Consider the following 26,100-nt stretch of genomic DNA (forward strand, 5'->3'; position numbering starts at 1 on the left):
TGCAGTGAGAGGCTGGGAAGCCCAGGAAGGGGCACCCTCTGGGGATCCTTCCAGCCCTCACAAAAGCTCATGATTCTTCCGAGAGTTTTCCCGTTCTGGGATGCTCAGCTCTGCTCCCCAGCTGCCTGTCCATCAGACACCCCTACCTCACTAGGCAACCCTTCCACACATCCTCCGTGATAAGCAGAAGCCTTGGCACATGGTGTGCTCTTGGAGGTACTTGATATCAGGTGAATGAATGAATGAATGACTTGGTGATGAAGAGGATAGCTACTATTTCTGAGCATTTACCATATGTCAGGCTTTTTCTGAGTGCTTTGCTGGCAATATCTCATTTAACCCTCCCAAAGATCCTGGAACATGGGTACCATGCTTATCCCCACATCAGGTGCAGAGAGGTCCACGGCCAGCCCAAGCTCAAACACCCAGGAAACGGCAGAGCTGGGATTTGAACCCGGGTATGGCTGACTCCAAAACCTATTCCCTTAAGCACCATGGGAGTGCCTCCACTGATAACCAAAGATCTTGAGGACGTCGGGGAATGATAACCTTATGGTGGAGCCTCAGGCAAGAGCAGAAGCCTGCAGGTAAGGCTCTTCTCTCGGAAGGTGCAGATTGGGGGATAGGGGGTCAGCGTAATGATAATGAAACACCTGGGAAATGGGGATGACACCCACCTCAAAGAACGATAATGCTTAAAGAAAGCACAAGCCACCATGTCATGCTTTCTTTGACCATTACAATCATTTGAGGAGGGTATCATTCCCATTTTCCAGATTAGAAAACTGAGCCTCAGAGTGGTTGAGAAACATGCCCAACGTCACACAAGCAATTAAGCTGCCAACCCAGCATGTGAGCTATGATTTGCCAGCCCCAGAACTGATAACGTAGTGCTCCTGTTAGAGCTGGGAAGGAGATGGGGAGAGGGTAGCGTTGACCTGTGACTGCTGCAGTTACGCCGCCACCCCCCCACACCTCTTCCTCCAGAGCCAGCAGCCCTTATAAGAACCACGGGTGGGTTTTATACTCAGAGAGCGCTCTCGCAAGCCCGCCATCAGACAGTGGGGGGGGGGGGGGGGGCTGGAGACCCGAGAGGGAAGGCACAGCCAAGGCCACCCAGGGAGGCGTCGGCAGGTCAGGGGTGGGGGCCGAGGCGGCCCTCCCTGCGAGCCCCCTCCTGCCTCCCCTCCGCTTCTGGCCCTGGCGCCTTTGGCTGCTGTTTGTGCGGCTCTGCTCCCCTACCCAGGCGCAGGGAAGGGGAGGTGCCTTCTGGGTATAAATAGCAGATGGAGATGCTTCTCTCCAGCAGGAGAGTTAACCCTTAGGGTCCTGGGCACAAAGGGATGCTTCTCTTCCTAGGCAGAGGGCGTGGTAGCCGTCAGAGTTGGAATAGCCCTTAGAGGGCACGTAGACCTTGAAAGTGAGGTCTATGAACCAGCCGCCTCCGCATCACCTGAGAGCGCATTAGAAAGGCCAAAATCTTGGGCGCCATCCCAGACCCCCTGAATCAGAATCTACCTTTTGACAAAATGCCCAAAAATGATTGAACAAGGAGGAGCAGTGGTCCAGACAGTCCTCTCGTAAAGATGGGCAAAGTGGCTCAGAGAGGGTAGCACTCCTGTCCAAGGTCACACAGCCATGTCCTGGCAGAACTAGATCTAAAATCTGTACTTCCTTCCCTGGTGACTCAGTATCCTGATGGGCAGGGGTGCAGGGCCCCCCCTCCCCCCTCCAGCCATATATTGCTGGGGTTGGGAGGGGAGGTTAGGCAGTGAAGTGTGGTTTCAGGGCCTGCCTCTCCCTGCACCCTCACTCGGCCCCCGGGGCAGGAGCGGCTCGGCTCTGAGAGGCCAGGGCCACCAGGCCAGGCTGACTCAGCATGGGGGTGATTCTGGGGGGTGGGCCCAGGCCAACCTTTCCCCTGCTGGCCTATTTTCGTCTCAGAGCTTCGGGAATCTTCCCGAAACAGCTTTTCTGAAGGAGGCTGCCGGCAGTGTGGGCTGAGAGGAAGGGCCCCTTTTCACCTTCCCCCCAACCAAGCTGGTGTCTGCAGAGTAGGGAAACCGTGAAAGAACCCGCTCCCCCTTCTCCACCTCCGCCATCCCCGGAGAAGGGCGCTGTGGCCCCTCGCCCCCAGCACCCGCAGCCCAGTCCCGCCGCGGCCCCCCAGCGCTCACCGATGTTGGGGTGCTTCAGCAGGCGGCAGATGCGGGCTTCGCGCTCCAGCTTCTGATGGTCTGAAACACAGAGGCCCGGGTGAGGGCGGGCAGGGGAGGGACGCCGCCCACCCACGGCTCCCTCCTCCAGCCTCTTCCGCTCTCACCTCCCGGGGGGCTGGGGCTGGACGGGCCGGGACGAGCACCACACAGGGGAGGCGGAGGCCGGTGCTGCCTCGGGCGCGTCCCCTCCCTCTGGGTCCAGTTTCTAGGGCTGCTCCCCTATGCGGTCCGAGCTCCTTCTGCAGCCTGTAGGACCCTCCAACGTCTGGCTCCCGCTGCCTCCTCCTCCGGCCCTGGCCCTCACGCCCTATACCCCAGCCAGCCTCGAAGCTGCAAAATTCATTTCTCCAAGCACACCCTGCTCAGCCTCTCACTTTGGGGCCTTCACACGCGTGGTTCTCTCCATCTGGAACATTTCCAGTCAACCTCTGCCTATTATCCCTGGCCACCTTGCCTTCTACCCATCCTTAGATGTCACCACCTCCTGGAAGCCTGCCCTGACGGCTGCGCAGGTAGGGGGCCCTTTCTCTGGGTGTTCACGCACCCCCAACAACCACATTCTACTCTGTCTCATGGAATCTGTACCCTTGAGGGTAGGGATTGGTCTCCGTTGAGCCCCTGGCTTCTCACTGAATGCCTGGCAGAACACAGGTACTTAAGAAATAGTGGAATGAAAGAACAAACGCTTGAACGATTGAATGAATGAAGATGTTTTTAAAGGAGAGGTTGTTCTCTCCAGAAGAAGAGCTCTGTCATAAGCAGCCACTTTCCTTTCAGAGGACTCAGGGACCAAGAATACAGCGCCCCAGAGAATTTCCAGGAAGGCCTCAGGGCGGCCCAGGGCTCCCACACCTGCCTTCCAGGGCTTCTGTTAAACCTCCTGGGCCTCCCTGCCCACCCCCGAGAGAGGCCTTGCTCAGGATTTGCCCTCTGGGCCTTGGACTCACAGGCTGCTGGGAACAGTAATATCCATGGCCCCATTTAGTCCCCGCAACAAACCTGGGCTGCAGATACCACTGACCCCATTTCACAGATGAGGAAACTGCCAGCTAAGCAAGCCGAGGCCTCAGTGGTGGTAAAGGTGGGACTCCCTCGCCACGGTTACAGCATTAATCGTGCTCTTCCCAGTAGTTAATGCCATAATTTAAAAAACAAAACAATAAAATAGGAATCATTAACAAATGTTGAATATTTACTGTGAGCCAGTCATTCCACAGAGCTCTTTACTTGCTTTTCTAGGCCTCACAACAACATTTTGAGGAGGTTCTACCATTATTCTGGCTCTACAGAAGAGGAACCAGAGGTTCAGAGTGGTTAAGTGATCCAGTCACACCTGTGGTGAGTGCAGCAGTTGTACTCAGGCAGTCAGGCTTCAGAAAGGGACTATAAAGCCCTTCTCTCTGCTCCTCGTCCCGACTCAGAACCACCATCTGCCCCTGTGCCCTTACTTCCCCAATGCGGGAATCAAGGCCCACAAAAGGGACAAGACTTACTCAAGCTCACACAGACACTCAGAGGGCTAACCACAGTCTCCTGGTGGCCCCTCCGGAGCAGGCAGGCCCCAAGGAGGGGGGAGGACAGTGGAGAAAGGGCCCCACCCCAGACCAGCCCCGGTCCCTGGGCAGCCAGCTTCCCTTTCCCTGCCGCCTCCATTACAGCAATCGCTGGCTGTCCTCCAAGGACTGCAGGAGCCAAGATCAATGCTGAAATGTGGCTTTTCCATCAGCAAAGCAATTAAGTCCCGTTCTGTTTCCATAGGCTCAATTCTCCAGCCAGGAGGCTGGGGAAGGGAAGGTGGGGCCAGCCTGTGGGGAGGCGTCCTGCCCTCTCCCCCTCTCTCCCTGGCCTCTTTCCACATGCCCCAGAGCAGGGGATGCCAAGTCCTGGGCAGGGGAGGGGGAGCCCCACCCAGGGCTGGCTGGAGGCCCTCCTGGGGCTGAGGGAGGCTACAACCCTGTCTCCCACCCCCCCAACCCAGCAGAACCAGAAATCAGGCAGGACAGGGCTAGGCCTACGAGATGGGGCGGGGGGCCCTCTAGCCAGGCTGCACCTTCAGGGGTCCCGATCTGGAATTCTGGTGCTTTCTCCGTGTGAGGTTATCCTCCCAGGAGTAGAGTTACAAGACAGGATCGAAAGAAGAAAACGTCGGACACGCAACTTTAATCTTGGGTTTGGTTCCCAGATCTCACTGCTGGAAATGCTAGGGATTGTTTTTATAAATCCTGTACTCATTTTGTGAATAGAACAATTATAATGTGTTTTATTTGAACTTCCAGCATTAAAAGGATTAACTGTTGAATGTAAGCATACGCATTATACAGCAGTTTTTGGAATGCTATGGAAAGGTCTTCATTTGCTAACATACGGAGAACCTCAAGCCATGATAAGGACTGTATTTCTCTTGACCTCTGAGGCCTTGCTCTGTAATACAGATGGGGAAACTGAGGCCCAGGGAGGAGCAGTGCTTTGACCAAAACCACTAATCAGGTGGTCAAGCCCTGATTAGAACCCAGAGCTCTGAGGACCCTCTCCTAGGTTCTCTCCCACATCTCCACAGTCAGTTGTCCACGGCAGCCAGGGAGCTCTTTTAAAAATATAAATTAGGTCATGCCACTACCTGGCTTCAAGCTCTCCAACGGTTTCCCAATATACTTACAATACAAGCCAAACTCCTCACTGTGGCTAACAAGGCCCTACAGCCTGGATCCTGCCACCCTCCTCTCAGCCGTGGTGCTCCAGCCTCACTGGCTGCCTTTTCTGGCACATGGAGCGCCCTCCTACCCCAGGGCCCTTGCACTTGCTCTGCCCTCTACCGGGAATGCCCTTGCCCTGGGACTTCTCAGGGCCGTCCTCTTCTCATCGGCTGGGTCTCAGCACAACAGCACCTCCTCAGACAGTCCTTCTCTGGCTGCATTACCTAAAAATGTCCCTCCAGCCCCTTCATTTTCCTATTGCCCTGTCTTATCTTCTCTTATTTTCTTTCTCGCAATCATCATCAGCTGAGATCACCCAGCTTATTTGTGTGTCTAATGTCCTTTTCTGTTTCGCTCTCTAGAAAACAGGCTCCGTACGAGCAAGCTCCTGTGTGCTGGTCTCTGCCCTGTTCCCAGGGCCTCGCACAGAGCTGCTAAGTAGCTTGTCCAGGGTCCCGTAGCTAATAAGTGGCACAACTTGGACTTGAATCCATGTTCATAATCACTGTGCTAGGCGGCCTCCCCTTCTAATAATCAACATATTGGTAAATCCATCCGCCCAGCCGGGTCGAGTCCCACGGGGGTGAGTGGGCTGAGGGAGCCAGGGGTCTCCAGCCTCCTCCTGGGCCCTAGCAGGCTGACCTCAGAGCTCACTGGAAGCCCTGTGAATCTGGAGGCAGCCTCAGGGCACGGGCAGGGAGGCCTGCGTGCCCAGGGCTCAGCAAGCGGGGGTGGTGGGGACTCTGCAGTCCCAGCAGATTGGGTGCGCTGAAGCAAGGAAGAGGCTGGCAGGGCTCTCTCTGCCTCCAGACAGGGTGGGCTCCAGCAGGCGGTGGGCAGCGGATCCCGGCAGGAGGTGCGGGAGCCGGGGAGAAAAGAGGGAACAGGGAATGCGCCCCTATTGCATGGGGCCTCAACAGGGCTCCTGGTCCTGGGAAGTCGCATAAATCATCCTAAGGGAGCCAGCAATGGGGGGGGGGGCGGGTCCCAGGATCCAGTGATATCCAGTGACGGTGCGTCTTACGGCCTGCTTAGAGGCGACCTGGCACGGAGCTCCTGAGGTCCAGGTGTGGCCCGAATGGGCTCATGCCCCCTTCCTCCCGGCTCTGGACCATGGGGCTGTGGAGGTCACAGCCAGGCCAGGTGGCCCCAGCTGCAGCAGCCTCGCCCTTGCACCCAGCATGCCCCAAAACGAACGCTTTCTGGGTTTGCCACGGCGAGGGAAAGACTCGGAGGCACCCAGCAACGCTGGCAGAGTCAACACTCCGTGTATGTTAGGTGTCTGGACCGATAGTGGGGTTTTAAAAATGCAGGCGCTGGAGCCCCACCTACTGAATCCATCCTGTGGGGCTGCAACGCTGGCGGGCTGCATTTTCTTAAGAGGCTCCCGAGGGGATTTGGAGGACTTCATTTCCTTATGATTTCTTTGAATTGTCTATACTTGTGAACCTTTTTTAAGAAGCAAGTTTTAAAAATGCTTAAAAACGATCTTCTGGGTTTGGGAACCACTTGCTAGAAGAGGCCGTGTAGGAAAGGGGCAGCCACAGCTCCCTGAGAGGGTGGATGGGTGCCTGGGGGCCCACAGCCCCAGCTGAGAGCTGCAGAAAGCCACCCAGGAGAGCCAGCAGGAGGAGCTTCGAGTGTGTTGCCAACTATTCAGCATCAAAACCGCCCTAGAGGCACCTTGAGTGGCAAACAAAGAAATCTGCTAAAAGAAGCTCCGCTCCTCCTCTCCCGCTGGGGAGAAAAGCGTCTGGCAGTTGGCAGACTTCGGGAAGGTTCCCCTGATAACCCCCACCCTCCACGCCCACCGAGGCGGGGCCGCCTTCCACCCAGGACGTCAAAGACTCAACCAATCACCAAAGAGAGGGGACTTGGAGGCTACTGCCCTGCAGAACCCAGAGTCTACACTGGCCCAGGAATGCCCCGGCAGGGTCCCGCAAAGGGCGACGGCCTCCCGCTCTCCCCCACGCTCCTCGGCCTCATTCTATGAACCGTGTGGAAGGAGCAGGGCACAGTGTGTGTGTGTGCCCTGAAAGTGTGGGGAACTGGTCCAAGATCCCCAGCACACAGGGAGGACCTCGGTTCCCGAACCCCTCGTCTAGGGGCGACATCCACCTGTCACCCCAGGTCGTGGCTCTAGTTCTTTCCCCATGGGGGTATCTCCCTTGATCACTAGACAGGAAGCCAGCCTGCCACTGTCACAGCACCTGGACAGCTGGGTGTGAGGCAGCACCCCTGCTGGACCCCCTGCTGCTCTTGGCTCCCTGTCCCTGGCCAGGGCTCTGGTCCCTCCACAAGTCTCACCCTTCGCTGCAGCCTTTCACTCACCCTCAGATGCTGACTGTGCTCCAGGCATGGTGCTGGGCCTTCAGAGATGCCCCTCCCCTCGCCGCTCCCCTCCCTCCCCTCTGCTGAGCCACTGGCTGTCGGGGGCGGCTCATTACCTAGGAGAAAGTGCTGGGCTCCCAGCAAGACCGAGCAGGGAGATGAAAAGCAGCAACAGGCCAGCCAGGGAGGGGCCTGCCGGGCGCCTTCGGGGACAGCGGGAACCCCCACGAGCCAGCGGCAGCACAGCCTCTGCAAGCCCCGCACCTGCTGGGCACCGGCCCAGGCACGGCCGCGGCTGCTGCCAGGAGGGCTCGGCACCGGGTGTCAGCCAGCCGGGCACTGTGCCAGCTCCTCACACGGCTCTCCTTCCTGTCCCCTCCTCATCCGACAGTTTCTTCCACCACCAGGTGGTCCCCAAAGACCACTTATCCACTCTTCGGAGTGGGGATTGGCATCTTTAAAGATGATCCTCTGCAGCATGCCACCGCCACCATTACCATCCTCACCACGTGAACGGCAGGAAGCACGTCTCCTGGGGAGGCTTCCCGAGCTTTAATACACGCACGAATCATCTGGGGAGCTTGTTAGAATGTAGATTCTGAGGCTTCAGTCTGAAGTAGGGCTCAAGAATTTGCATTTCTGACACATGCCCAATGGTTGCTGATGCTGCTGAGCCAGGAGCACGCTTTCAAGGCCCTAAGCAGTGATCCCACCCCAGGCCAATTAAATCTCAGTTTCTGGGGGAAGGGACCGAGGCATCCGTTTTCTAAGCTCCCCATAATTCCACTGTGCAAATAAGTTTGGAAACCATGGTTTCAGGGAGACGAGAGAGTGAACTGAGGTGGTTGAAGCAGAGCACGCCTGGAATCCTGGAGCCCTTGCCGAGCACTGGTATGTGTGCACAGCCCAGCATGCTGGGGACAGAGCAATGAGCGAGGCACGCCCCTACCCACCAGGAGCTCACAGTCAAGGTGGGAGGTGGATGTTAAACAGGCAACCAAACCGTTGAATGGGATAAGACTAGGCTGGGGGCAAGTCATAAAGGAAACAAACAGAAATGAGAGACAGTAAAGGGAAGGCCTCTGAGAGGGCGTTCCTGGGAGGCTGGAAGGTTGAGAAAGAGCCAGCCAGGTAAGAGACAGGTAAGGGCATTCCGGTAGAGGGGACAGCAAGGGCAGAGGTCTGGAGGTGAGAGGTGAAGACGCAGAAGATCAAGGACAGGAGGTCCCGCCTGGCGCCTGGGGCGGGGGAGAGCTGGGCCTGTCTGGGAGGAGCTGTGGCTCCAGCCTAGATCCCGTGAGAAAGGAAAGGGAGGGGCCTGTTCTCATACCACCCACAAGTTAAGACACCCTCCCCCCCCCACCCCCCCCAACCCCCCACCCCCCCCCCCTGCACCCTCCAGCCAGGTGCCGGTTCCCAGCCAGGGCCTAGAGGGCGGTGAGCAGACAGGGTGGGCGGGCCACCTACCTCTGGCCGAGAGCTTCTTGGTGTTGATGATCTTGGCAGCATACTCCTGGCCCGCCAGCACCTTCACACACCTGCGCACCACCGAGAAGGCGCCCCTAGGAGTCAGAGAAGGTGGAGAAGGTGAGGGAGGGCCCGAGGGCCGCACCTCTGGGGGAGTCGGGGTTCACGCAGCTGCACTCTGCCCCTTCTTCAGGGCTGCTCGTGCTCCTGGGGGCAGGAGAGCCCCTGGTCGTGGAATACTAGAAGCCTGGCCCCGTGTGAGATGAGCCTTGCAGAGTGATTTAAAGTTAGGCTCACCAAGTAGAGCATTACAATCATGCAGTGTTAGAACCACAGTCTAGGTTACTGAAAGCTTCTAGATTTTTACTCTTTGATTAAATAGCGCATCGATGTGGTTCAAAATTCAAAAGAGACGGAACTGCAACCCCAGCCTCCTGGTTCCCCTCTTCAGAGACAACCACTGTTACCAGGTCCTTGAGAAGATTTCTGCAGATATTCTCCCCTCCACACACACAAGGGGCACTGAACCTTGCATGCTGTTCTGCATCCTCTTTTCTTCCAGTGAACAATATATTCTGGAAATCCTCCTTCCATATCCTAACATAAAGATCTCCTCATTATAGAGTATTCAATGGCTGCCCCATAATTTACCTAGCCAGTCCCCTACTGATGGGTAATTAGGTTAGTTCTAATAACTATTCTATAATAGTTCTATGACTATTACAAACAGCACTGCAATGACGGACCTGACCCTCTACAAGAGTTATTTCCCATGCGTTCAAGGGTCTGTGGCGTTAATTTCTAGAACTTGGTTTATTTGGTCAATGGGTAGGTATTTGGTAATTTTGATAGATAATTAGAGATTGTCTATCTTAGAGTCTGTACCACCTTACTTTCCCACTAGTGTGTGAAAGGACTTATTTCTTCCACCCTTGTCAACACAGTGTGTTGTCAAACTTCTTATCTTTGCCATGAGACAGGGACAATGGCAAGTCAGTGTAGACTTAATTTGTAACACTCACTGTGATAGTTAACTTCATGTGTCACCTTGGATAGGTTATGGTGTCCAATATTTGGTCATGGAAGCACTAGCCTGATTGTTACTGTGAAGGTAATTCATAGATTAGAACCTATAGTCGTGTGACTGCATCTATAAACTGATTGCATCTACAATCAACAAAGGAGATATTGCCCTCAGCAATGAGAGGAGTCTCCCAGTCCAATTAGTGGGAGATCTTAAAAACCAGAACTGAGGATTTCAGAGGTCAGAAAGATGCTCTGCCTCTGCTGCAGCAAGCCAGCTTCTCTTGGGGATTTCAACTTCACCTTCCTCTGAGTTTCCTATTTGTGACCTGCCCTATGGATCTTGGACTTGCCAATCCCCATGGTCTCATGAGCCAATCCTATAATAAATCTATTTATATATGTGTCTGGTCAGTTCTGTTTCTCTGACTAATATGCTCATTTTAAGAGTGAGGCTCAGCATCTTTCTTTTTTAAAGATTTATTTTATTTATTTTTCCACCCCTCCCCACCCAGTTCCCCCCATTGTCTGCTCTCTGTGTCCATTCACTGTGTGTTCTTCTCTGTCTGCTTGTATTCATAGTAGGTGGCTCTGGGAACCGGTCCTGGGACCTTCTGCAGTGGGAAAGAGGCAATTACTCTCTTGCGCCACCTCAGCTCCCTGTTCTGCTACGTCTTCTTATTTCTCTCCTCTATGTCTCTTGTGTCATCTTGCTGCGCCAGCTCTTAGTGTCGGCCGGCACTCCTGTGCAGGATGGCTTTCCTGTGCTGGACAGCACCCCCACACAGAGGGGCACTCCTGTGCAGGGCGGCATTCCAGCATAGGCCAGCTCTCTGCATGGACCAGCTCATCACGTGCGCCAACTCGCCGTGTGGGCCAGCTTGCCCTCACCAGGAGGCCCTGGGCATCAACCCTGGACCTCCTATATGGTAGACGGGAACCCAATTGGTTGAGCCACATCCGTTTCCCTCAGCATCTTTTCATATGTATAAAAGGCTCCTGGAATTTTATCTTCGAAGTACTAGTGGTTGTAGAGGGAGGCCCCTGAGTTTCAATGCTCACAGGGAGAAACTGGTTGTTGCCGTGTGGAACATGGGCCCATTTGTCAGATCTCTTGGTTTTTCAAAAGAGACTAGAAGTCTGGATATTTTTTGCAAAATTTCCCAACTTTTAAACACTGACACTTAATTTTTTAAAAAAGTTTGAACATGGTATTGGGCCAAACAAAACAGGTCTGCAGGCCGATATGGTGTCTACGCACCACTTTGTACCCTTTACCGCTAAGGTCATCCGGTACAACCCCTTCCTGTCACAGACGAGGCCCCTGCAGGGTTGACTTGCACTGACCATTGCTGCTCTGACCACATGCCAATGACAAGAAGCAATCTCCAGGTGGGCCTCAAACTCTCATGTACATATGAGAAACCTAAGGGTCCCGTTCAATGCAGATTCTGATTCATTAAGTGTGGCCTGGGGCTCAAGCATTGGGGCACAGATTGCTCAAAGTTGCACCACAAGCTAAAACTAGGGTATTTCCACTCCCCAGTTTATGACTTTCCACACCAAGGAGCCGCTGTGTCCCCAGTCTCCCTGAGGAAGAAAGAGCTGGCATGGAGATCGGGAAACAGGGAAGGTGGAGGAGGCCAGACTTCTCCAGGCCGGAAGGGCCAACTACGGCCTCGAACAGAAACGGATCCTCCCCTGGGTGCACAGCCCCCAGCTGTTCTCCACCTGGGGGAGAACATCCAGCTCAGAGTCACCTTTCCTGGGCAGCCCCCGCCCCTGCGATGGGGGCCCTCTTCTGTGCTCCCAGAGCACCCGGTAGCGTTCCAGCCAGCCAGGTTTGTGGCTGCTTGCCCACCTGTTTTTCTCTCCCAATCTGACCGTGAACTCCTGAGGGCCAGGATTTAACCTTCTTCTCGGGCCCCCATTGCCCAGCACAATGCACAGTCCCAACAGGGCCTGATGGGCCTGTGGGAGCAGGAGGTAGAGTTAAGCTAGGTGGGAGAGGCTGAAGGGAGACAGGAGCAAGGAAGGGAGGGACCACTGGTCTCCCCAGGCAGGTGATGGACCTGAAGACCTCAGGTCCCTGCCCAGCTGGAGGCCTTGGTTCCAAAAAGCCCCAGGGGAGAAAACATTTAAAAGGGCCACTTCTGGGAAAGGATTTGAGAGCCCCATTGAGGGGAAAGGAGGGGAGGGGCGGGGCGGGGAGGGGAGGGCAGGAGGAAGGGTACAAGCCCCTGGGCACAGGGGCTGGGTCTTGTCCTGCTCACTAGTGTCTGGCCTCTGTGCAGTTCATACGTGTGGATGGGTGGTTGGAAGGAAGCATGGATGGATGCATGGATATAATTTCTCAAAGAGAAAAACAAAATCCCATTCCAGGTAAAGCCTGTAGGTCAGTGGTTATCAAACTGGTGCTTCACAAAACCTCTCCAAAAATAAAGTTTATTATATAAAAAAAGAGATCAAGAATACTTTGTTATTTTAACAGAAAGAAAGCAAATACTAGTATTGCATGAAGGCAGCCAACACCTACTCTTCCAGATCATCAGACTCACCCAGGACAACTAACAAAATGATGATGATGGACATTCCCCATCCCAAAAAACAGAGAGTATCTACAACTGCAAGCAAAACAGTTCCTTCCCTCTGTCCAAAAAGATCTAATCCCCTCTCAATCTGAGGCAGAGCAGGCATCACCATCCCCAAATCCTCAAGGCTGAGGAATGAACAAACATAAGGGGACAATGCAACCATGGGCAAAGTAAACTTATTAATATCGTAGTAATGGAAGAACATGTAACATTGGTATAAAGAGAGCGGTCACCAGAGGTCCTGAGGGGAGAGGGAGGGAATAATAGGTGGAACATAGGGCATTTTTAGGGCATTGGAATGAAATGTAAACCACAGTATAAACTATAGACCTTGGTTAGTAGCAATGCTTCAGTATTTATGCATCCACTGTAACAAATGTACACACAAATGTAATATGTTATTAATAGGGGAAGATGTGGGACGGGGAGGAGGTGGGTGTGTGGGAATCCCTTATACTTTTTTTTTTTAAAGATTTATTTATTTATTATTTCTCTCCCCTTCCCCTCCACCCGACCCCGGTTGTCTGTTCTCTGTGTCTATTTGCTGCGTCTTCTTTGTCCGCTTCTGTTGTTGTCAGCGGCAAGGGAATCTGTGTTTCTTTTGGTTACGTCATCTCGTTGTGTCAGCTCTCCGTGTGTGCGGCGCCATTCCTGGGCAGGCTGCACTTTCTTTCGCACTGGGCGGCTCTCCTTACGGGGGTGCACTCCTTGCGCGTGGGGGCTCCCCTACGCAGGGGACACCCCTGCGTGGCACAGCACTCTTTGCGCGCATCAGCAGTGCGCATGGGCCAGCTCCATAGGGGTCAAGGAGGCCCAGGATTTGAATCGCGGACCTCCCATGTGGTAGACGGACGCCCTAACCACTGGGCCAAGTCCACCGCCCCCTTTATACTTTTGATGTAGCTTTTTTCTGTAATCTAAAGCCTCTTTAAAAATAAAATTTATTGTATTAAAACAAACAAAAACTGGCTGCTTCATGATCCTCTGGGGATCTTCTAAGAATATAGATCCCCAGGCCCCACCCAGGCCTACTGAATCAAAACCTCTAGGTGTAGACCCAGGGAATCTGTATTTTCATGTTAACATCCTCCCCACCTCAGCTCTGTCCTATGTGCCTTCTGGGGAAGTCTTGCCAGCCTTCCTCCTCCCCTGGGAATCAGCACCGACGGAGGCCAGGGCACGGGGCTCTGTGCTGGGGAGGCTGGTCAAGCCCCAGAGACATGCGCCCTGTTTCCAGGGAGCTCAGAGCCTAAACAGGAGAAGTCACATTTGCAGCATTCCTCCTTTTTTTGTGTCAATCAGGGGCTGCAGGCCCCTGAACCACCCGCATGACATCCTGGACTTCTGAATGTAGGCACGTGCTCTCTTTTCTGGGGTGAGGATGCATAATGTCAGAGTCTCAGAGAGGGACGTTTATCAAAACCGCTTCAGAACCGCTGGTCCCAGAGGGCAACCCACGCCTCACATCCCCAGAACAGTCTCCTCCAAATACCTGTTCACCACAAGGTTCCTCCTTGACCCTCATATCAGCCCTGAGAAGCTGGAATTATCAGCTCCCATTTAACAGATTAGGAAACAGAGGCCTCAAGTGAGCAGGCAAGTAACTAGGGAGGCTGAGAAGAGAATCCAGGTCACCTGCATCCTTTTTTCTGACTCTTCCAGAGGCAGGGGAGTGTGGCCCTTCAAGAGCAGGGGGCTCTGGTGTCACTGCGAGCCTGAGGTCTAACCCTGGCTCAGCCCCTAACTAGCTGTGTGACACTGAACCAGGCACTCCACCGCTCTGAGCTTGTTTCCTCCCATGCTTAATGAGGGCAATAATTGCTTCTGCCTCTGAGTTTGCTGGGGAGATTAAATGAGATGACATGTGCAAACCCCTTGGCACAGGACCCGGCACATAGTTGAAGCGTCACGGGACCCAGTGGGGCTGGGTCAGCTGGGTCCAGGGAGCCCCTCCATCCACTGTTGCTGCAGCCCAGGTTAGCCCACTTCCCTCACTGGGCCACGCGTCTCCACCCATAAGTGGGAAGGCTCATCCCTGCCTGCCACGGTGGGAAAGCAGGGGAGATGAGGGGCAGAGGTGCCTGCAGCTCTGACTCCCTCTCTATTTTTATCTTTTGCTTTAAGAAGTCATATTACAGGAAGCAGATGTGGCTCAACAGAGAGAGCATCCACCTACCAAGGGTTCAATACCCAGGGCCTCCTGGCTTGTGTGATGAGCTGGGCCACGTGCAGTGCTGCTGCGTGCAAGGAGGTGAGGACCCGCATGGGGATGCCCCCGTGTAAGGTGCCCCCGCGCAAGGAGTGGCCCCCTGCGCAAGGAAAGCCGCCCTGTGTGAAACCGCAGCCCACCCGGGAGTGGTGCAACACATGCAGAGCTGATGCAGCAAGATGACACAAATCCCCAGTGCCACCTGATGAGAATACAAGCAGACACAGAAGAACACACAGAGAATGACTCTCAGAGAGCAGACAACCGGGGGGGGGCGGCGCGGAATAAATAAATCTAAAAAAAAAAAAAAAGACGGAGTCATATTTCTGTGTTCTCATCCTGCAGGAGTGAGCGGCCACTGGCCAAGGCGGAAGAGCCAGCCCACTCCTCCTGTGACCCTGAGCCAAGCAGGTGGCAGCAGGTGGGTGGGCGAGTGGAGCTGGGGAACGGGACAGGATGGAGGAGGTGAGGGGCCAAGGTGGGGGAAGGAGGCAGCAGCTGGGTGGGAGAGCCCTGTATGAGTCCTGGGACGGCCTCTGAAAGTGTCCCTGGGTGCCAGAGTGGGGCCGGGCAGTGGCTGGTGGTGGGGGCTGTTTCCTGCCATAGATGCAGCCCAGCAGCCAGCCAGCGCCCTGGAGGGTGGGTTGCTGTGTGATGGAGCTTGTTTGTACCAAGGGCGTGAAGTTTGTATCCACGAGAGCCGGAGGGGTCACAGACTGTGAACGTGTGTGAGAGGGGACAGAGTTGGAGGGCCCAAATCTGGGCTCTCGGCCCTCGTGGGAGGCCTTGGGCAGGGACATGCCCCAACGTGTGCCTCAGTTTCTTCATCTGCAACATGGAAGGTCGGGGATGTTGAGGCTAAATAGGATAGAGGCCTGTCCAGCTTTAATGTTTTACATCAGCACCATCCAATAGAACTTTCTATGGTGACGGAAATTATCTCTGTGTTGTCTGCTATGGGAGTCACTAATGGCAACAGAGCCTTGGAATGGGGCTGGTGCAGTGGAAGGATTGAATTTTTAATTTAATTTAATTTTAATTTTAATAGCTCTCTTTGGCTAGTGACTCCCATCCTGGACAGTGCATTTCTCTGAGAGCAGGTGCTTATCCTCAGGGAGCTTGTTTCCTCACTGGGAAGAGTGGATAATAATCGCACCTACTCTGTGCAGTGGTTTCAAGGATTCCGGGAGATCAGAAGGTATGCAGTAGGTTCAGCACAGTCCCTGGAGTACAGTAGATGCTCAAGAAACAGTGCCTTTTATAGGCATCACTATCTACAAAGCAACACATGCAGCTGGCCTTATCAGATGCAAAATGGACCTTGTTTGCCAAGCTCAGGAAAGAAGGCAGCCAAGGAGGACGGGGGTAGGGGCAGGTAAGGAGGGGAAGGGGCTGCTCCTTCAGGTTCAGCAGCCTGGCCCTGGGGTGAGGCGGGCGTGCATGTGTGCAAGCAGGCGGCACCTGCCCAGGACTCCTACAGCAGGAGAGGCCCGGAGAGAGCAGGCCCAGCATGGCTGAGGATGTGGGAACGTGCTAATGGGCCGTGAAAAGCAAGATTCACACTGGGAAATTGCTTTCTGCCTGCCTGGCAGTCTCGGTGTCTTGGCCTGGCATCCCCCCCCCCCCCCCCCAATGCTGATGTGACAGTTTAGTGCAGCACTAGGAACACTAGAAGGGGTTTCAGAAGACCTGGGTCCTCACCCTGCTTGCTTGTCCTTCTGAGCCTCAGTTTCTACATTTGAAAAATGGGGATGAGGAGCCCCAGCCCTCCTTCCTCCTGGGGCCGTCTGTGAAAGTCGCTGCTACCGGGATGGTTATCGCCTCCTGCCCTCCTTCCTCTAGAGGAAACCTCTCTACCCTCAGTGCCAGCCTCCAGGAGCCCGGGCGCACCTGTGAGGCACAGCAGGTAGGCACGCTGGGCTCTCTGGGGGTCAGATTCTCTCGGGTCCGCAATCTTTAGGGTCTGCCTGTCACCAGTTGCTTCCTCAAACACACTCAGTTCTCCCTCATTCTGGAAAAATACCCCCTCCCCCCCAAAAAACAAAACAAAACAAAAAACTCACAACAACTAAGAACTCTTCCCTCCACCCAGCAGCCTGGGCCACTTCCTTCCTCCCTCCTTCTCGGCTGCCAAACTTCCAGAACAAGTGTCCAACATCCGCTGCCTCCTCTTCCCACCTCCCACGCTCCATGAACCCACCACAATCTGGCTCCCGCCCTCAGGGGCTCCATGGAAATACTTGTGCCAGATCCGCCCATCCACCTCCGTGGGGCCCGATCCGCCTTGCTTGCCCCACACCGGGTGCTCTCCCCGTCTGAGGTCACGGCACTCTGCCTGGCACCCGCCTGGCTGGGGCCTCATGTTCCTCCCTGAGCTCCTACCAACCCTGTTCTCTCTGCAGCCAGTCTCTTGCCCCTTCCCTCCTCCTCCCTTCTCCCAGGGACCATTAACTGGGGTCTCAAGCAAGGCTCTGGGCATTCAGGAACCCAACGAAAAATGTATTAAAATTATTCTGTGTCTGGGCATTTTTCTGGGCCAAGAGTACATAGCTTTCATCGGTTTCACAAAGGAATCCATGACTCCCAAATAGTGAAAAGCCATGGACCAACACCCAACCGCACTGAAATCTGCATCTCTAGCCCCTCCTCTCTTCAGAACTCTAGACCCATACTTCTAACTACTCACTGACCATCTTGCCTGGATGCTATGTAGAGCATGTCTGCCCCTCATAACCAAAGCCCAGTCTCGTCTCCAATGCTATCCTCTCGGTTAGGATAGCAAAGCTTTTACCATTATCACCTCCAGGATGAGCCAGAGTGCTTTCGGAAAGCTTTCAGGTCAAATGCAGCATGTGTTACCTGCAAGAGGATTTGCAAAGCTTTTGGTGATCAATACTTCTTTAGCCCAGGCTAGCTGATCACATCACTGGGGGCTTGAGTTTGGACCATGTGTGGCTGCATCAGAAGCTGGTTTACCTAGTAATATCTCATGGTTGAGGTCCACTGCCCTCCCCATTCCAGAGATGGGAAAACTGAGGCCAAGAGAAGGAGATTGGTTCAAGACCTTAAACACAGGACTCCTGATTCACAGTCCATTGCTCTTTCCAATAGCCCACACTCTCAGATCAGACTGGGCCCTAACTTAGGTTTCCACAGATGGACTTCAAGGGAGGGGATTGGTGGGAAATAACACACAACGTTCTGTGTGTCTGCGTGGGTGTGCATTTTTTCTGAGGAGAGGGCCATAGCTTTCACGAGCTTCTCTGAGGGCTCCTAGATTCCCAAAACAGAATCTTAAACCAGAAGATTCTCTTTGGAAAGCTGGGCTCAGATTCATTCAGAAACAAAAGGAAAATCCCGCACAGGGTGTTTCTACTACACCCACTTCCAGGAACTTTAGGAAGTCCTTCTACCTTTTTGGGCCTGAGCTTTAACCATTTCTGAAATCAACTCTTGGACTAGATCGGTCATTTTTAAGCTCTTTCTCTCTTTTTATTCATGTTCTTTTAAAAGCAGTATTATAAAACAACAACAACAACAAAAACAAACAAACAAAACCCAGCGATGCAGATCTCCAAATGGCAAATGGATTATAAGAGACAGGGTTTGGGGTTTGGGAACCTCCTTTGCTTGGCTTTCCCCCCAGCCTCCAGGCTCACCAGAGCAGCTCGGCCAGGACTCCACAAACCATAAGGTTTTTGAGCCAGAAAATCCTAGGACCTATTCCTAAGACCACACCTCTCCCCTCTTCCCTTCCCTGGCTGCAGCCACCCACGCCCAGACTCCAGAAGATGCTGCGGGGACACCGTGTCTTCGCGCCGCCCTCCCCACCCCCCAGCAGGCCTGCCCCATGCCAACCCAGCAGAAGTCTCGTGGGGGACACAGAAGGCCCGGGAACCAGAAGATTCTGTTAGCTGCAGGGAACACTGAACCAACAGAAGTCCCAACATATTCCTTATTTTAGCTGCACGTGGATTTTCTTGACTTGGTTACAAAAAGAAAAAAAAGGAAAATATTCACGGCACTCGGAGGTGGGGCCAGAGCATGGCAAACAGGGAAGATGCCGCAGGGCTACACTTTCCCCAGCCTCTGGCGGCCCCTGGCCTGGCTCTGTCCACGGTGCCGGCCACAAAAGCTTTAAGAGGTCCCTGTGTCAGGGACAGAGGCTCCAAGGGGGAAAGGCAGGCAAGCGTCAGCTTGGAAAGAGGCTGGACAGCCCCGGCCTGGGTGTGCCACTGATCTGAGTGGGCCCCTGGCCTTAGCGCCCATCTGTAGAACAGTGGGGCAAATATTTTGAATGGAGCGAGGACGGCGGGGCCCTGAGACCGCCCCTGCCGCTTCGTTCTGGCAGCTCTGCATCTCCCTGGGCGAGGGCAGGGAGGCGGAGGGGGCAAGCCAGGAAGGCAAACGGGCGGGCCCTGTGGGGTGGCTCTCACAGCTCTGCTGCCTCAGAGCTCACGCTTTCCCCAGGCCAGGTCCACCGCTGCGGCAGGGCAGGAGTTCTCATATTTAGAAAGTTCTTCCTTGTGTTGAACTGAAATCTGCCTGCTGTACTCCATGTATTGGGGCCAGCCCTGTCTGCCAAGGCCACAAGAAAAGTCTGCTCTCTGCCCTCCAGCCCCACGAGTTCTCCCTGCTAAAGCCCCCCACTTCCTCAGCCTTCTCTCCATTGGTTGGCTTCCAGACTTCCCCCGCTCAGGCAGGCCCCTCTCCTCTAGACAAGCTACAGGTTTCCAGTGTTCCTTCTAGGCCCCAGGCATCTGGAAGTCAGGGTCAGCTGAGCAGGGCTGAAAAGAGTGGGACCCCAGAGCTCCTGGGGCTGACATGCTCCATCTGAACACACCTCTGAGCCTTTGCCTGTGCAGTTCCCACTCGGAGGAACACTCTTCCACACTCTTATTCAGGCTTCAGCTTCCTGAGTCACCTCTTGCTCCAATAAGTGAGGTCTCTTTGCAGTCCCTTCTCCATGTTTGTGGTCATAGCCCTTACCAGTTGCATTTAAATAATTTCTGAAGTTATTTAATTATTATCTGCTTTGCACCAGACCCTGAGCCCCATGAGCGCAGAGACCAACAAGACTTGCCTATGGCACCTGCTGGGCCCAGCCCAGAACTGGGAACAGAGCAAGTGCTCAGGAAATACTCAGCAAACAGATGCAAGAATCACAGACAAGCGTCTTCTATGTGACCCCAAGACACCGAGGCCCTCAACCTTCTCCAGCACAGAGAGCAGTTCTACAGTTTCACGAGCTCGAAAGAGTAGGTACCACAGGCAGAGGGCGTGCAGGAGGGCGTGGACTGTGGCAAAGGGCCTGCACGAGGAGAGAGAAGACGAGAGAGACAGAGACACAGAGAGCAGAGAGACACTGAGAGAGGAAAAGAGGGACGGGCACAGGGAGCCACATGACCCAGAGAGCAAGCCCTCAAGGCCAACCAGCCCCACGTGGCTGTCCCCGCACGGGAGGGTGGACTCGGGCCTCTGTGCTCCGTTGGAGGCAGTGTGTGTGGGTCTACTGCACGCGTGTGCCCTGGGAGCTGGGAGGAAGGCGCCCGGTGTGCGTGCACGTGTGTACATGTGCTTACGTGTGCGCAAGGACAGCAGCAGGACTCACACGTTGCATTCACAGGCTCTGTCCCCACCCCACTGAGAGGGCCGTGGGGGTGCTGGCCCAGGCTGCGGGGGGTGCTGGCAGCGGTGTCGGTGTCACCGTGTGCTTGTGGAGGGAGGCGGGGAAGGAGGGAGGCTCGGCAGAGTGTCAGCGCGTTTCAGCCCGCGTGGGGGCGGCTGGGTGGGGGCGGAGGGCTGCGGCATGCACCAGAACATGTGCGCGCCCGCAGTGGGAGGGAGGAAAGGCTGTCCCCTCTCCTGTCCTGCCACCCCCTCCCGGGGGACCTGCTCCGCTGACTTGCCACCCATTGGCCTCTGGCCCCTGCATGGCATCTGGTCCCCTAGCCCCGGCTTTGCGACTGACTGGCCCTGTGACCCCGAGCAAACTGTGTCTCTCTGGGTTTGGGCTCCAGCACCTGTGCAGTGGGTAGGCAGTCCCAGTGGTCCTTCTAGGGTGACCCACTGGGATCTGTAATTTCCCAAGTATGACTTCCACAGAGGGGGGCTGGAGACAGTGCCAACAGGAAGGGAAACATTTCAGGCCCATTTTACAGACGTTAAAGTTGAGGTATGCAAAGGACAAGTGACCCACCCAGGGTGGCCCAGTGAGGCAGAATCAGGACTGGAAAATAAGCTCCCGCTTAGCGTTCCCCCACCCACAAGGCCCCTGCCCCTCTCCCCTTGCTAGCGGGCAAGAGAAAGAAAGTTCCCCAGATACAGGGCCAGAAGCGTTCCCTCTCAGCAATGCCGCCCCCTCCCGCTGCGTGCCCAGATGCAAGTCTAAGTGCGGCCACGTCCCCCCGGGCCTCCCCAGCCTCCATCTCCTCATCCGTGAGGCGGATGAATCAGCCCCACCCGCCTCCCTCGGCGACACGCTGATGGGTGAAAGTGCCCTGCGGGCCCCAGGGTGCTACCCGGGTGTGCGAGGCCATCAGAAGGGGAAGACAAGCTCACCGCCCTGCCTTTGGGGGGTGCATTTATGCACAGGTGTCCTCCCCAGGATGTCACTGTCCTTGCCAGGGAGGGGTGGGACTGCTAAGCCCATTTAATGGATGTGAACGCTCAGGTCCCAGGAGGGTCCATGGACCTCCAGCTCAGGGAGCTGCTCTGGGCCCCCCAGCTCCAGCCTGCTTATGTACTGCAGAGGTGATGTGGGATGGAGGCTCAGGTCACCCTGATGAGAGTCAGCCCTCCTCCCTCCCCCTGCCAGCCGACCTCTGGCCCTGCACCCCTCCCCCCCCCCCCCCCCCCCCCCCCCCCCCCCCCGCCCCCAGCCCCTCACCGCCTGCGAGTCCATTTCAGATCCTGCTTCTGGAGAGAAAAGAGTGGGCTGCACTCTCTCCCCAGTCTCTCTTCCTCTCCCTCCCTCCCTCTCTCAAGTAAAATCTCCTTCTGAGGCTCTTCTGCACAGCGCCAGCAATTACACAGGCTGCAGGGTAATTCTCCGCTCCCTAACCTCTCCTGGGGGTGGATCAAAGCCCAGAGAAAGGCCGGAGAAGGCCTCCACCCTCTCCACTCCCTCGCCCCGACCCCCTCCCTGGGCTCTGGCGCTCCCCCCGCCCCCACCAGCAGGCCTTTTGCCTTTCTCTGAGATGCTGGTCTGCAGAGCGGGTGGGCTGTGGCCTGGGAGTGCTGGCCTCGATGCCCAAGCCCACCCTGACCCTGGGAGCTGGCGTCACTGCAGCCTGCCACTGCGCAAGGCTCTGCGCAGCCGGGGCCTGGCTTTCTTTTCTCTCCTTCCTGGGAGGAAGGAGGATTTGGGTCAAGGGAGGAGGCGTGAGCTAGTCTCTGGGTTCCAAGAGACAGCCCCGTCCTAACCCTCTAGGGGCCTGGAATCAAGTTCCCGGAGTAAGGGCATCATGTGCCTCGGTGGGGCCAGTAGTTCTTTCACCTTCAGTCCAGCAGCTTCAAGAGGTCCAGAAGCCCCCTTCCCCGGGGCCCCGACTCCAAGCCGGCTGCCCACCATGGGCAGAGAGGAATGCTCTCCTATGTCCACGGCCCGAACCCGGGCCAGGCCTCACTGGGCAGGATGCCAGGAAGGTCTCGAGAGTCAGTTCCCCTCCTCTCCGGCTGGGCAGCCCAGAGCCCTGCAGAAGGAGGCCCCAGGTTCCCCACGTCCCCGTAAGGGCCGGTCCCGCTGCCTCTGCCAGCCACCCTGGCAGTGATCTGAAGTGTGCTCCTGAAAGGGGGCTCGGCCTCTGGGTGGGCTCAGCAAGTGCAGTGTCCCTGTGGGCAGGGACTGGGATCGCTGATGGAAGGCTGGGGCCCTGCAGGCATCTTTGTCACAGCCCCCTATAGTGGAGGAGCCAGGGAGGCCGGGGATGGTCTGCCCGCTCCCCAAGTGGGGCAAACTCTAGACAAAAAGTACACACCTGGCAGCCCCACCCCCCACCCTCAGCCCTGCCCAGCAGGGACCCCTTACTGAAGGCCCTCTGTGCACCAGGCTGGAGGCGACGGCCTCTCACAACCATCTCATTTAATCCTTACGGCCCTCTGTAGGTGCACGTCACAGGTGCGGGGACACTGTGCTGGTCCAAGAGGTCCATAGCCTCCAGCATCACAGAGCTCATGGGTGGTGAAGACAACACAAAGCCTGGCTCCAGAGCCCGTGCCCCCAGCGGCCACGGGGGCCCTGACCCTAACTGCCCACCCTGACACTGCTGGACAGGGGGCACGGCCTCATCGGTGATGTGCCCGGCCATTGTAACCCAGGCATCAGCAGTGTGAGCCTGGCCAGTCGCCTCGCCCTTTCTCCGCACAGACGCCCTTAACCGCACATCCAGACGCAGCTGCCCAGCGTCCTGCAAGCTGCTGGCATTGCCCGCAGTGTTCTGTAGGCTCGTGCATTTTGCTGGGGAATGTGGACTTAGACTTCCATCCGATTCCTGGAGGAATATGTGACCTAAAAAAGGTGAAGAGCACTGATTGTTCCGGAAGGGAGAGTCTGAAATGGATTCGATGAGGCCTGGTCATGCCCGCCAGCCTTGGGTTTTCTGCCGTGGCCCACGTCAGGGCTCCCTCTCTCCTGAAACTCTGCACCAGGGAGGCAGTGGGGCAGAGAAGGCTCTGTCAGGTCGCCCCCACAGAACCCAGGCTCCAGTGATATCCATCTCCCATCGGGGTCAAACATCATTTTTATTTTCACTTGGGGCACCTGAGTCACATCTCAACTCCGTTTCACTGTACTCTGTGACGCAGTCCTGCCAGAACCAAGCCTTGGCTGCACCCTGAAAGGCAGCTCCTGCTTCCCAGGGACTTCCTGGGGTCCACGTGGGCATTGAACTTAGCTGGAGAGGGGTCCCTGGGCCACCCACATTCAGTCGCCCAAAACCATTGGTTCCTGCCCCCAACAAAGAAACACACCCAGAAAGCCAGGGAGTCTGAAGACCCGAGTGAACGCACATCGGCACATGGGAGAGTGTCCGTGTGAGGGAGCTGGCATGTAGGTGTCAGGATAGCACGGACATGTGTGTGTGTGTGAGTGTGTGTGCAGGCAGCCGACTCGTACACAGCTACAGGCCCACCTCCCACACATCTGCAGACACCCAGCATGAGCTCGCATATGCCCACAACACCCACACGAGCTCGTGTGCCCAGGCCTCACCCATGGACATGTTCACACACACACACACCTTGCTGTGTGCATGCACCCAGCCCTCACACACACGTACATACGGCCAGACCTGATGGAACACAGTTTTGCTCATCTCACATGTGCACAGACATGTACATCCTTGCACAGACATATGATTGCATTCTCATGAGCTTTACACTGATTTACCTACTGATGGGCACACAGCTCTGACCTGCACACACAGTGACACATATTCACACCCTTACTCCCATGCAGACTATTTAACGGCACCCTGTGACACTCACACTCATACACCTTGCAGGGCACACTTGGAATCCCAGGCCTCACTTGTGAAACATAGCCCAGCCCCTCCTCCCAGTGTATACATGTGAACACTTGCACGCCCTGCCAGTGCACACAGTGCACCCTCACACTCAGTCCTTATACAACAACACACATCAACCCCCACACACAAAACACACTCATGTGCACACATCCAGACCTACACCAGCACACACCCGCTCACAGGACACTGCTCCCTGCATTGCTACCGCTACACGGGAACCAAGCTTTGGTGCTCCCTGGTCCACAGGGCAAACTCTACCTCCAAACTGCACCCAACCCTTGATCCATCGCCGGATCCTCCGCAAACCTAATTGGGACAACCAGAAACACTTCCCCGCTTGCTCGATGCTCCACATCCTACTGGGCTACCCCAAGGGGTTCCCCTTTCGACTCATCCTCCCACCCTTATCTCCACTTGCCATTATCAGAGGCAGAAAATGAGCTCTGGGGCTAGGCAACTTTCCAAGGGCCCGGGGCTGTGTGCTCCCGTACTGCCAGTACTGCCGGACTCACAATAGTGGTAGCCCCCCCCCCCAACTGGCCTGATCGCCCCCTCCCTCCTCCCAGCACCAAGGAAGCCTCACCAGTCTCTCAGATATTAACCCTTGCTGTACCCACATCTTCACTCCTGACTGGAGCTGGCGGGGGAAGGCGGGGAAGGGGCGTGCTTACAGGGAGAAGCTGGCCAGTCTGCACAGTCAGCACAAGGGGCTCAAGTCCAGAAGCAAGGGCTGGGAGGTGGGAAACTCCCTGTCACCAAGGGCAGCCAAGCTGAGGCCAGATGGCCACCTCAAGTGAAACTGAGGACAGGATTCCAGCTCTGGACCCTGTTGACCGGCAAGAGCCCTTCTCAACCCCGAGTTTCTAAGAATCTGCCTGTGTCCAAGTCAAGTGTACTTGTGTGTGTGCACGCATGTCAACCCTTCATCCCTACATGCACACAACCCCCCAGCTGGCCTCGGCACATTTGTGCACCCCCAAACCTGCCTACGCCCGACTCTGGGCACCAGTAAGTGCCCCCGATCGCAGGTAGGCTGCCTGCATGCACGTGCGCAGGGATGCACGTGTGCGCCCCTCGCACCACAGGCAAACGCACCACCGTGACGCTGACCCCCCTGCGCCCTCCAGGACTCCCGGAGGCGCAACTCACTTTCCCAGTTCCTCAAAGAGCTGGTACTCTTCCGTGAAGCGGGTGCAGGTGATGGTCGCCATCCTGGCGCTGGGCGGGCAGGCGAGGCTTGGGGCTGGGGCACCGGCACTGGGGCGCTGCTGCTCTGCTCCCGGCACTAGGAGCCACTCGCCTGCCCGTGCCGCCCAGTGCCGACCGAGAGCTGGCTTGAGTGACGAGCCCGGGGCTTCTGAGCAGGGCACTGTGGCTGCTCGCAGCCTCGCGAGCCTTCGTCAGCATCCAGGTCCCCATGGCAACCACCTCCGAAACGCCCTGTTCTGGTTGCCCCGGTAACTGCCTCCCCAACACCTGCCTGCCTTCCCCTGCGAAACCTGCTCCCGGACGCCCTGGCCCTACCGCGCACAACACTGCAGGCCTGTGTGGGTCCGGGGGTGGCTGGACCCAGCGTCCCGGGGTAATTGGCCAGGGGAAGGGGGAGGGAGGGGGAGGAGAAAAAACTTAGTCCACAAGGAAGCGCCCCTCTTCCCATCTCCCTCACCCCAGACCGTGGGGCCCTTGCAGCAGCCTGGATGGGATGAAGGGGGGCAATAAAAATAAAAGCAGTTGCCATGGTATCGGCCAGTGGGTGCCACATTCCAGGATGGTCCTCGGGAAAGACAGGATGCAGTTACCCTGGCAACTTCATCTCCTCTGGAGAGACAGGTATTGCCCCGTTACCCTGGCAACAGCCGGGTTCTAAGATTTACAGGGAAATGATGGCTAATTCACTAGGATGTTCTCTCCCTCTGTGGATGACTGGAGCCTCCGCAGCCAGGAAGGCTGTTGCCTCTGTTTTGTTGCTTGGTGGTTTGTTTGTTTGCCTCTGTCGTTCTTATTTTGCTCTCCCTCTGCCCTCTCGCCACCTCGTCC

General features: G+C 56.0%; 1 protein-coding gene across 3 annotated transcripts in view; it reads right to left on the reverse strand.

The window, feature by feature from the left end:
* Nucleotides 1-25,753, reverse strand: part of CAMK2A (calcium/calmodulin dependent protein kinase II alpha) — a 67,024-nt gene extending 41,271 nt beyond the window's left edge. For 2 of the 3 annotated variants that reach the window (XM_058280958.2, XM_058280961.2), the window contains exons 1-3: nt 25,213-25,480; nt 8,711-8,805; nt 2,178-2,237 (exon numbers count right to left, since the gene is read on the reverse strand). In XM_058280958.2, the coding sequence (XP_058136941.1) occupies nt 2,178-2,237; nt 8,711-8,805; nt 25,213-25,274 (217 nt within the window). In that variant the 5' untranslated portion in view covers nt 25,275-25,480. Of the gene's footprint in view, nt 1-2,177; nt 2,238-8,710; nt 8,806-25,212 lie in introns of all 3 variants that reach the window. The other variant, XM_058280960.1, reaches the window with a different exon arrangement.
* Nucleotides 25,754-26,100: the final 347 nt, after the last annotated feature.

The sequence above is a fragment of the Dasypus novemcinctus genome, chromosome 2 (assembly GCF_030445035.2).
Source record: "Dasypus novemcinctus isolate mDasNov1 chromosome 2, mDasNov1.1.hap2, whole genome shotgun sequence".
Lineage (NCBI taxonomy): Eukaryota > Metazoa > Chordata > Mammalia > Cingulata > Dasypodidae > Dasypus > Dasypus novemcinctus.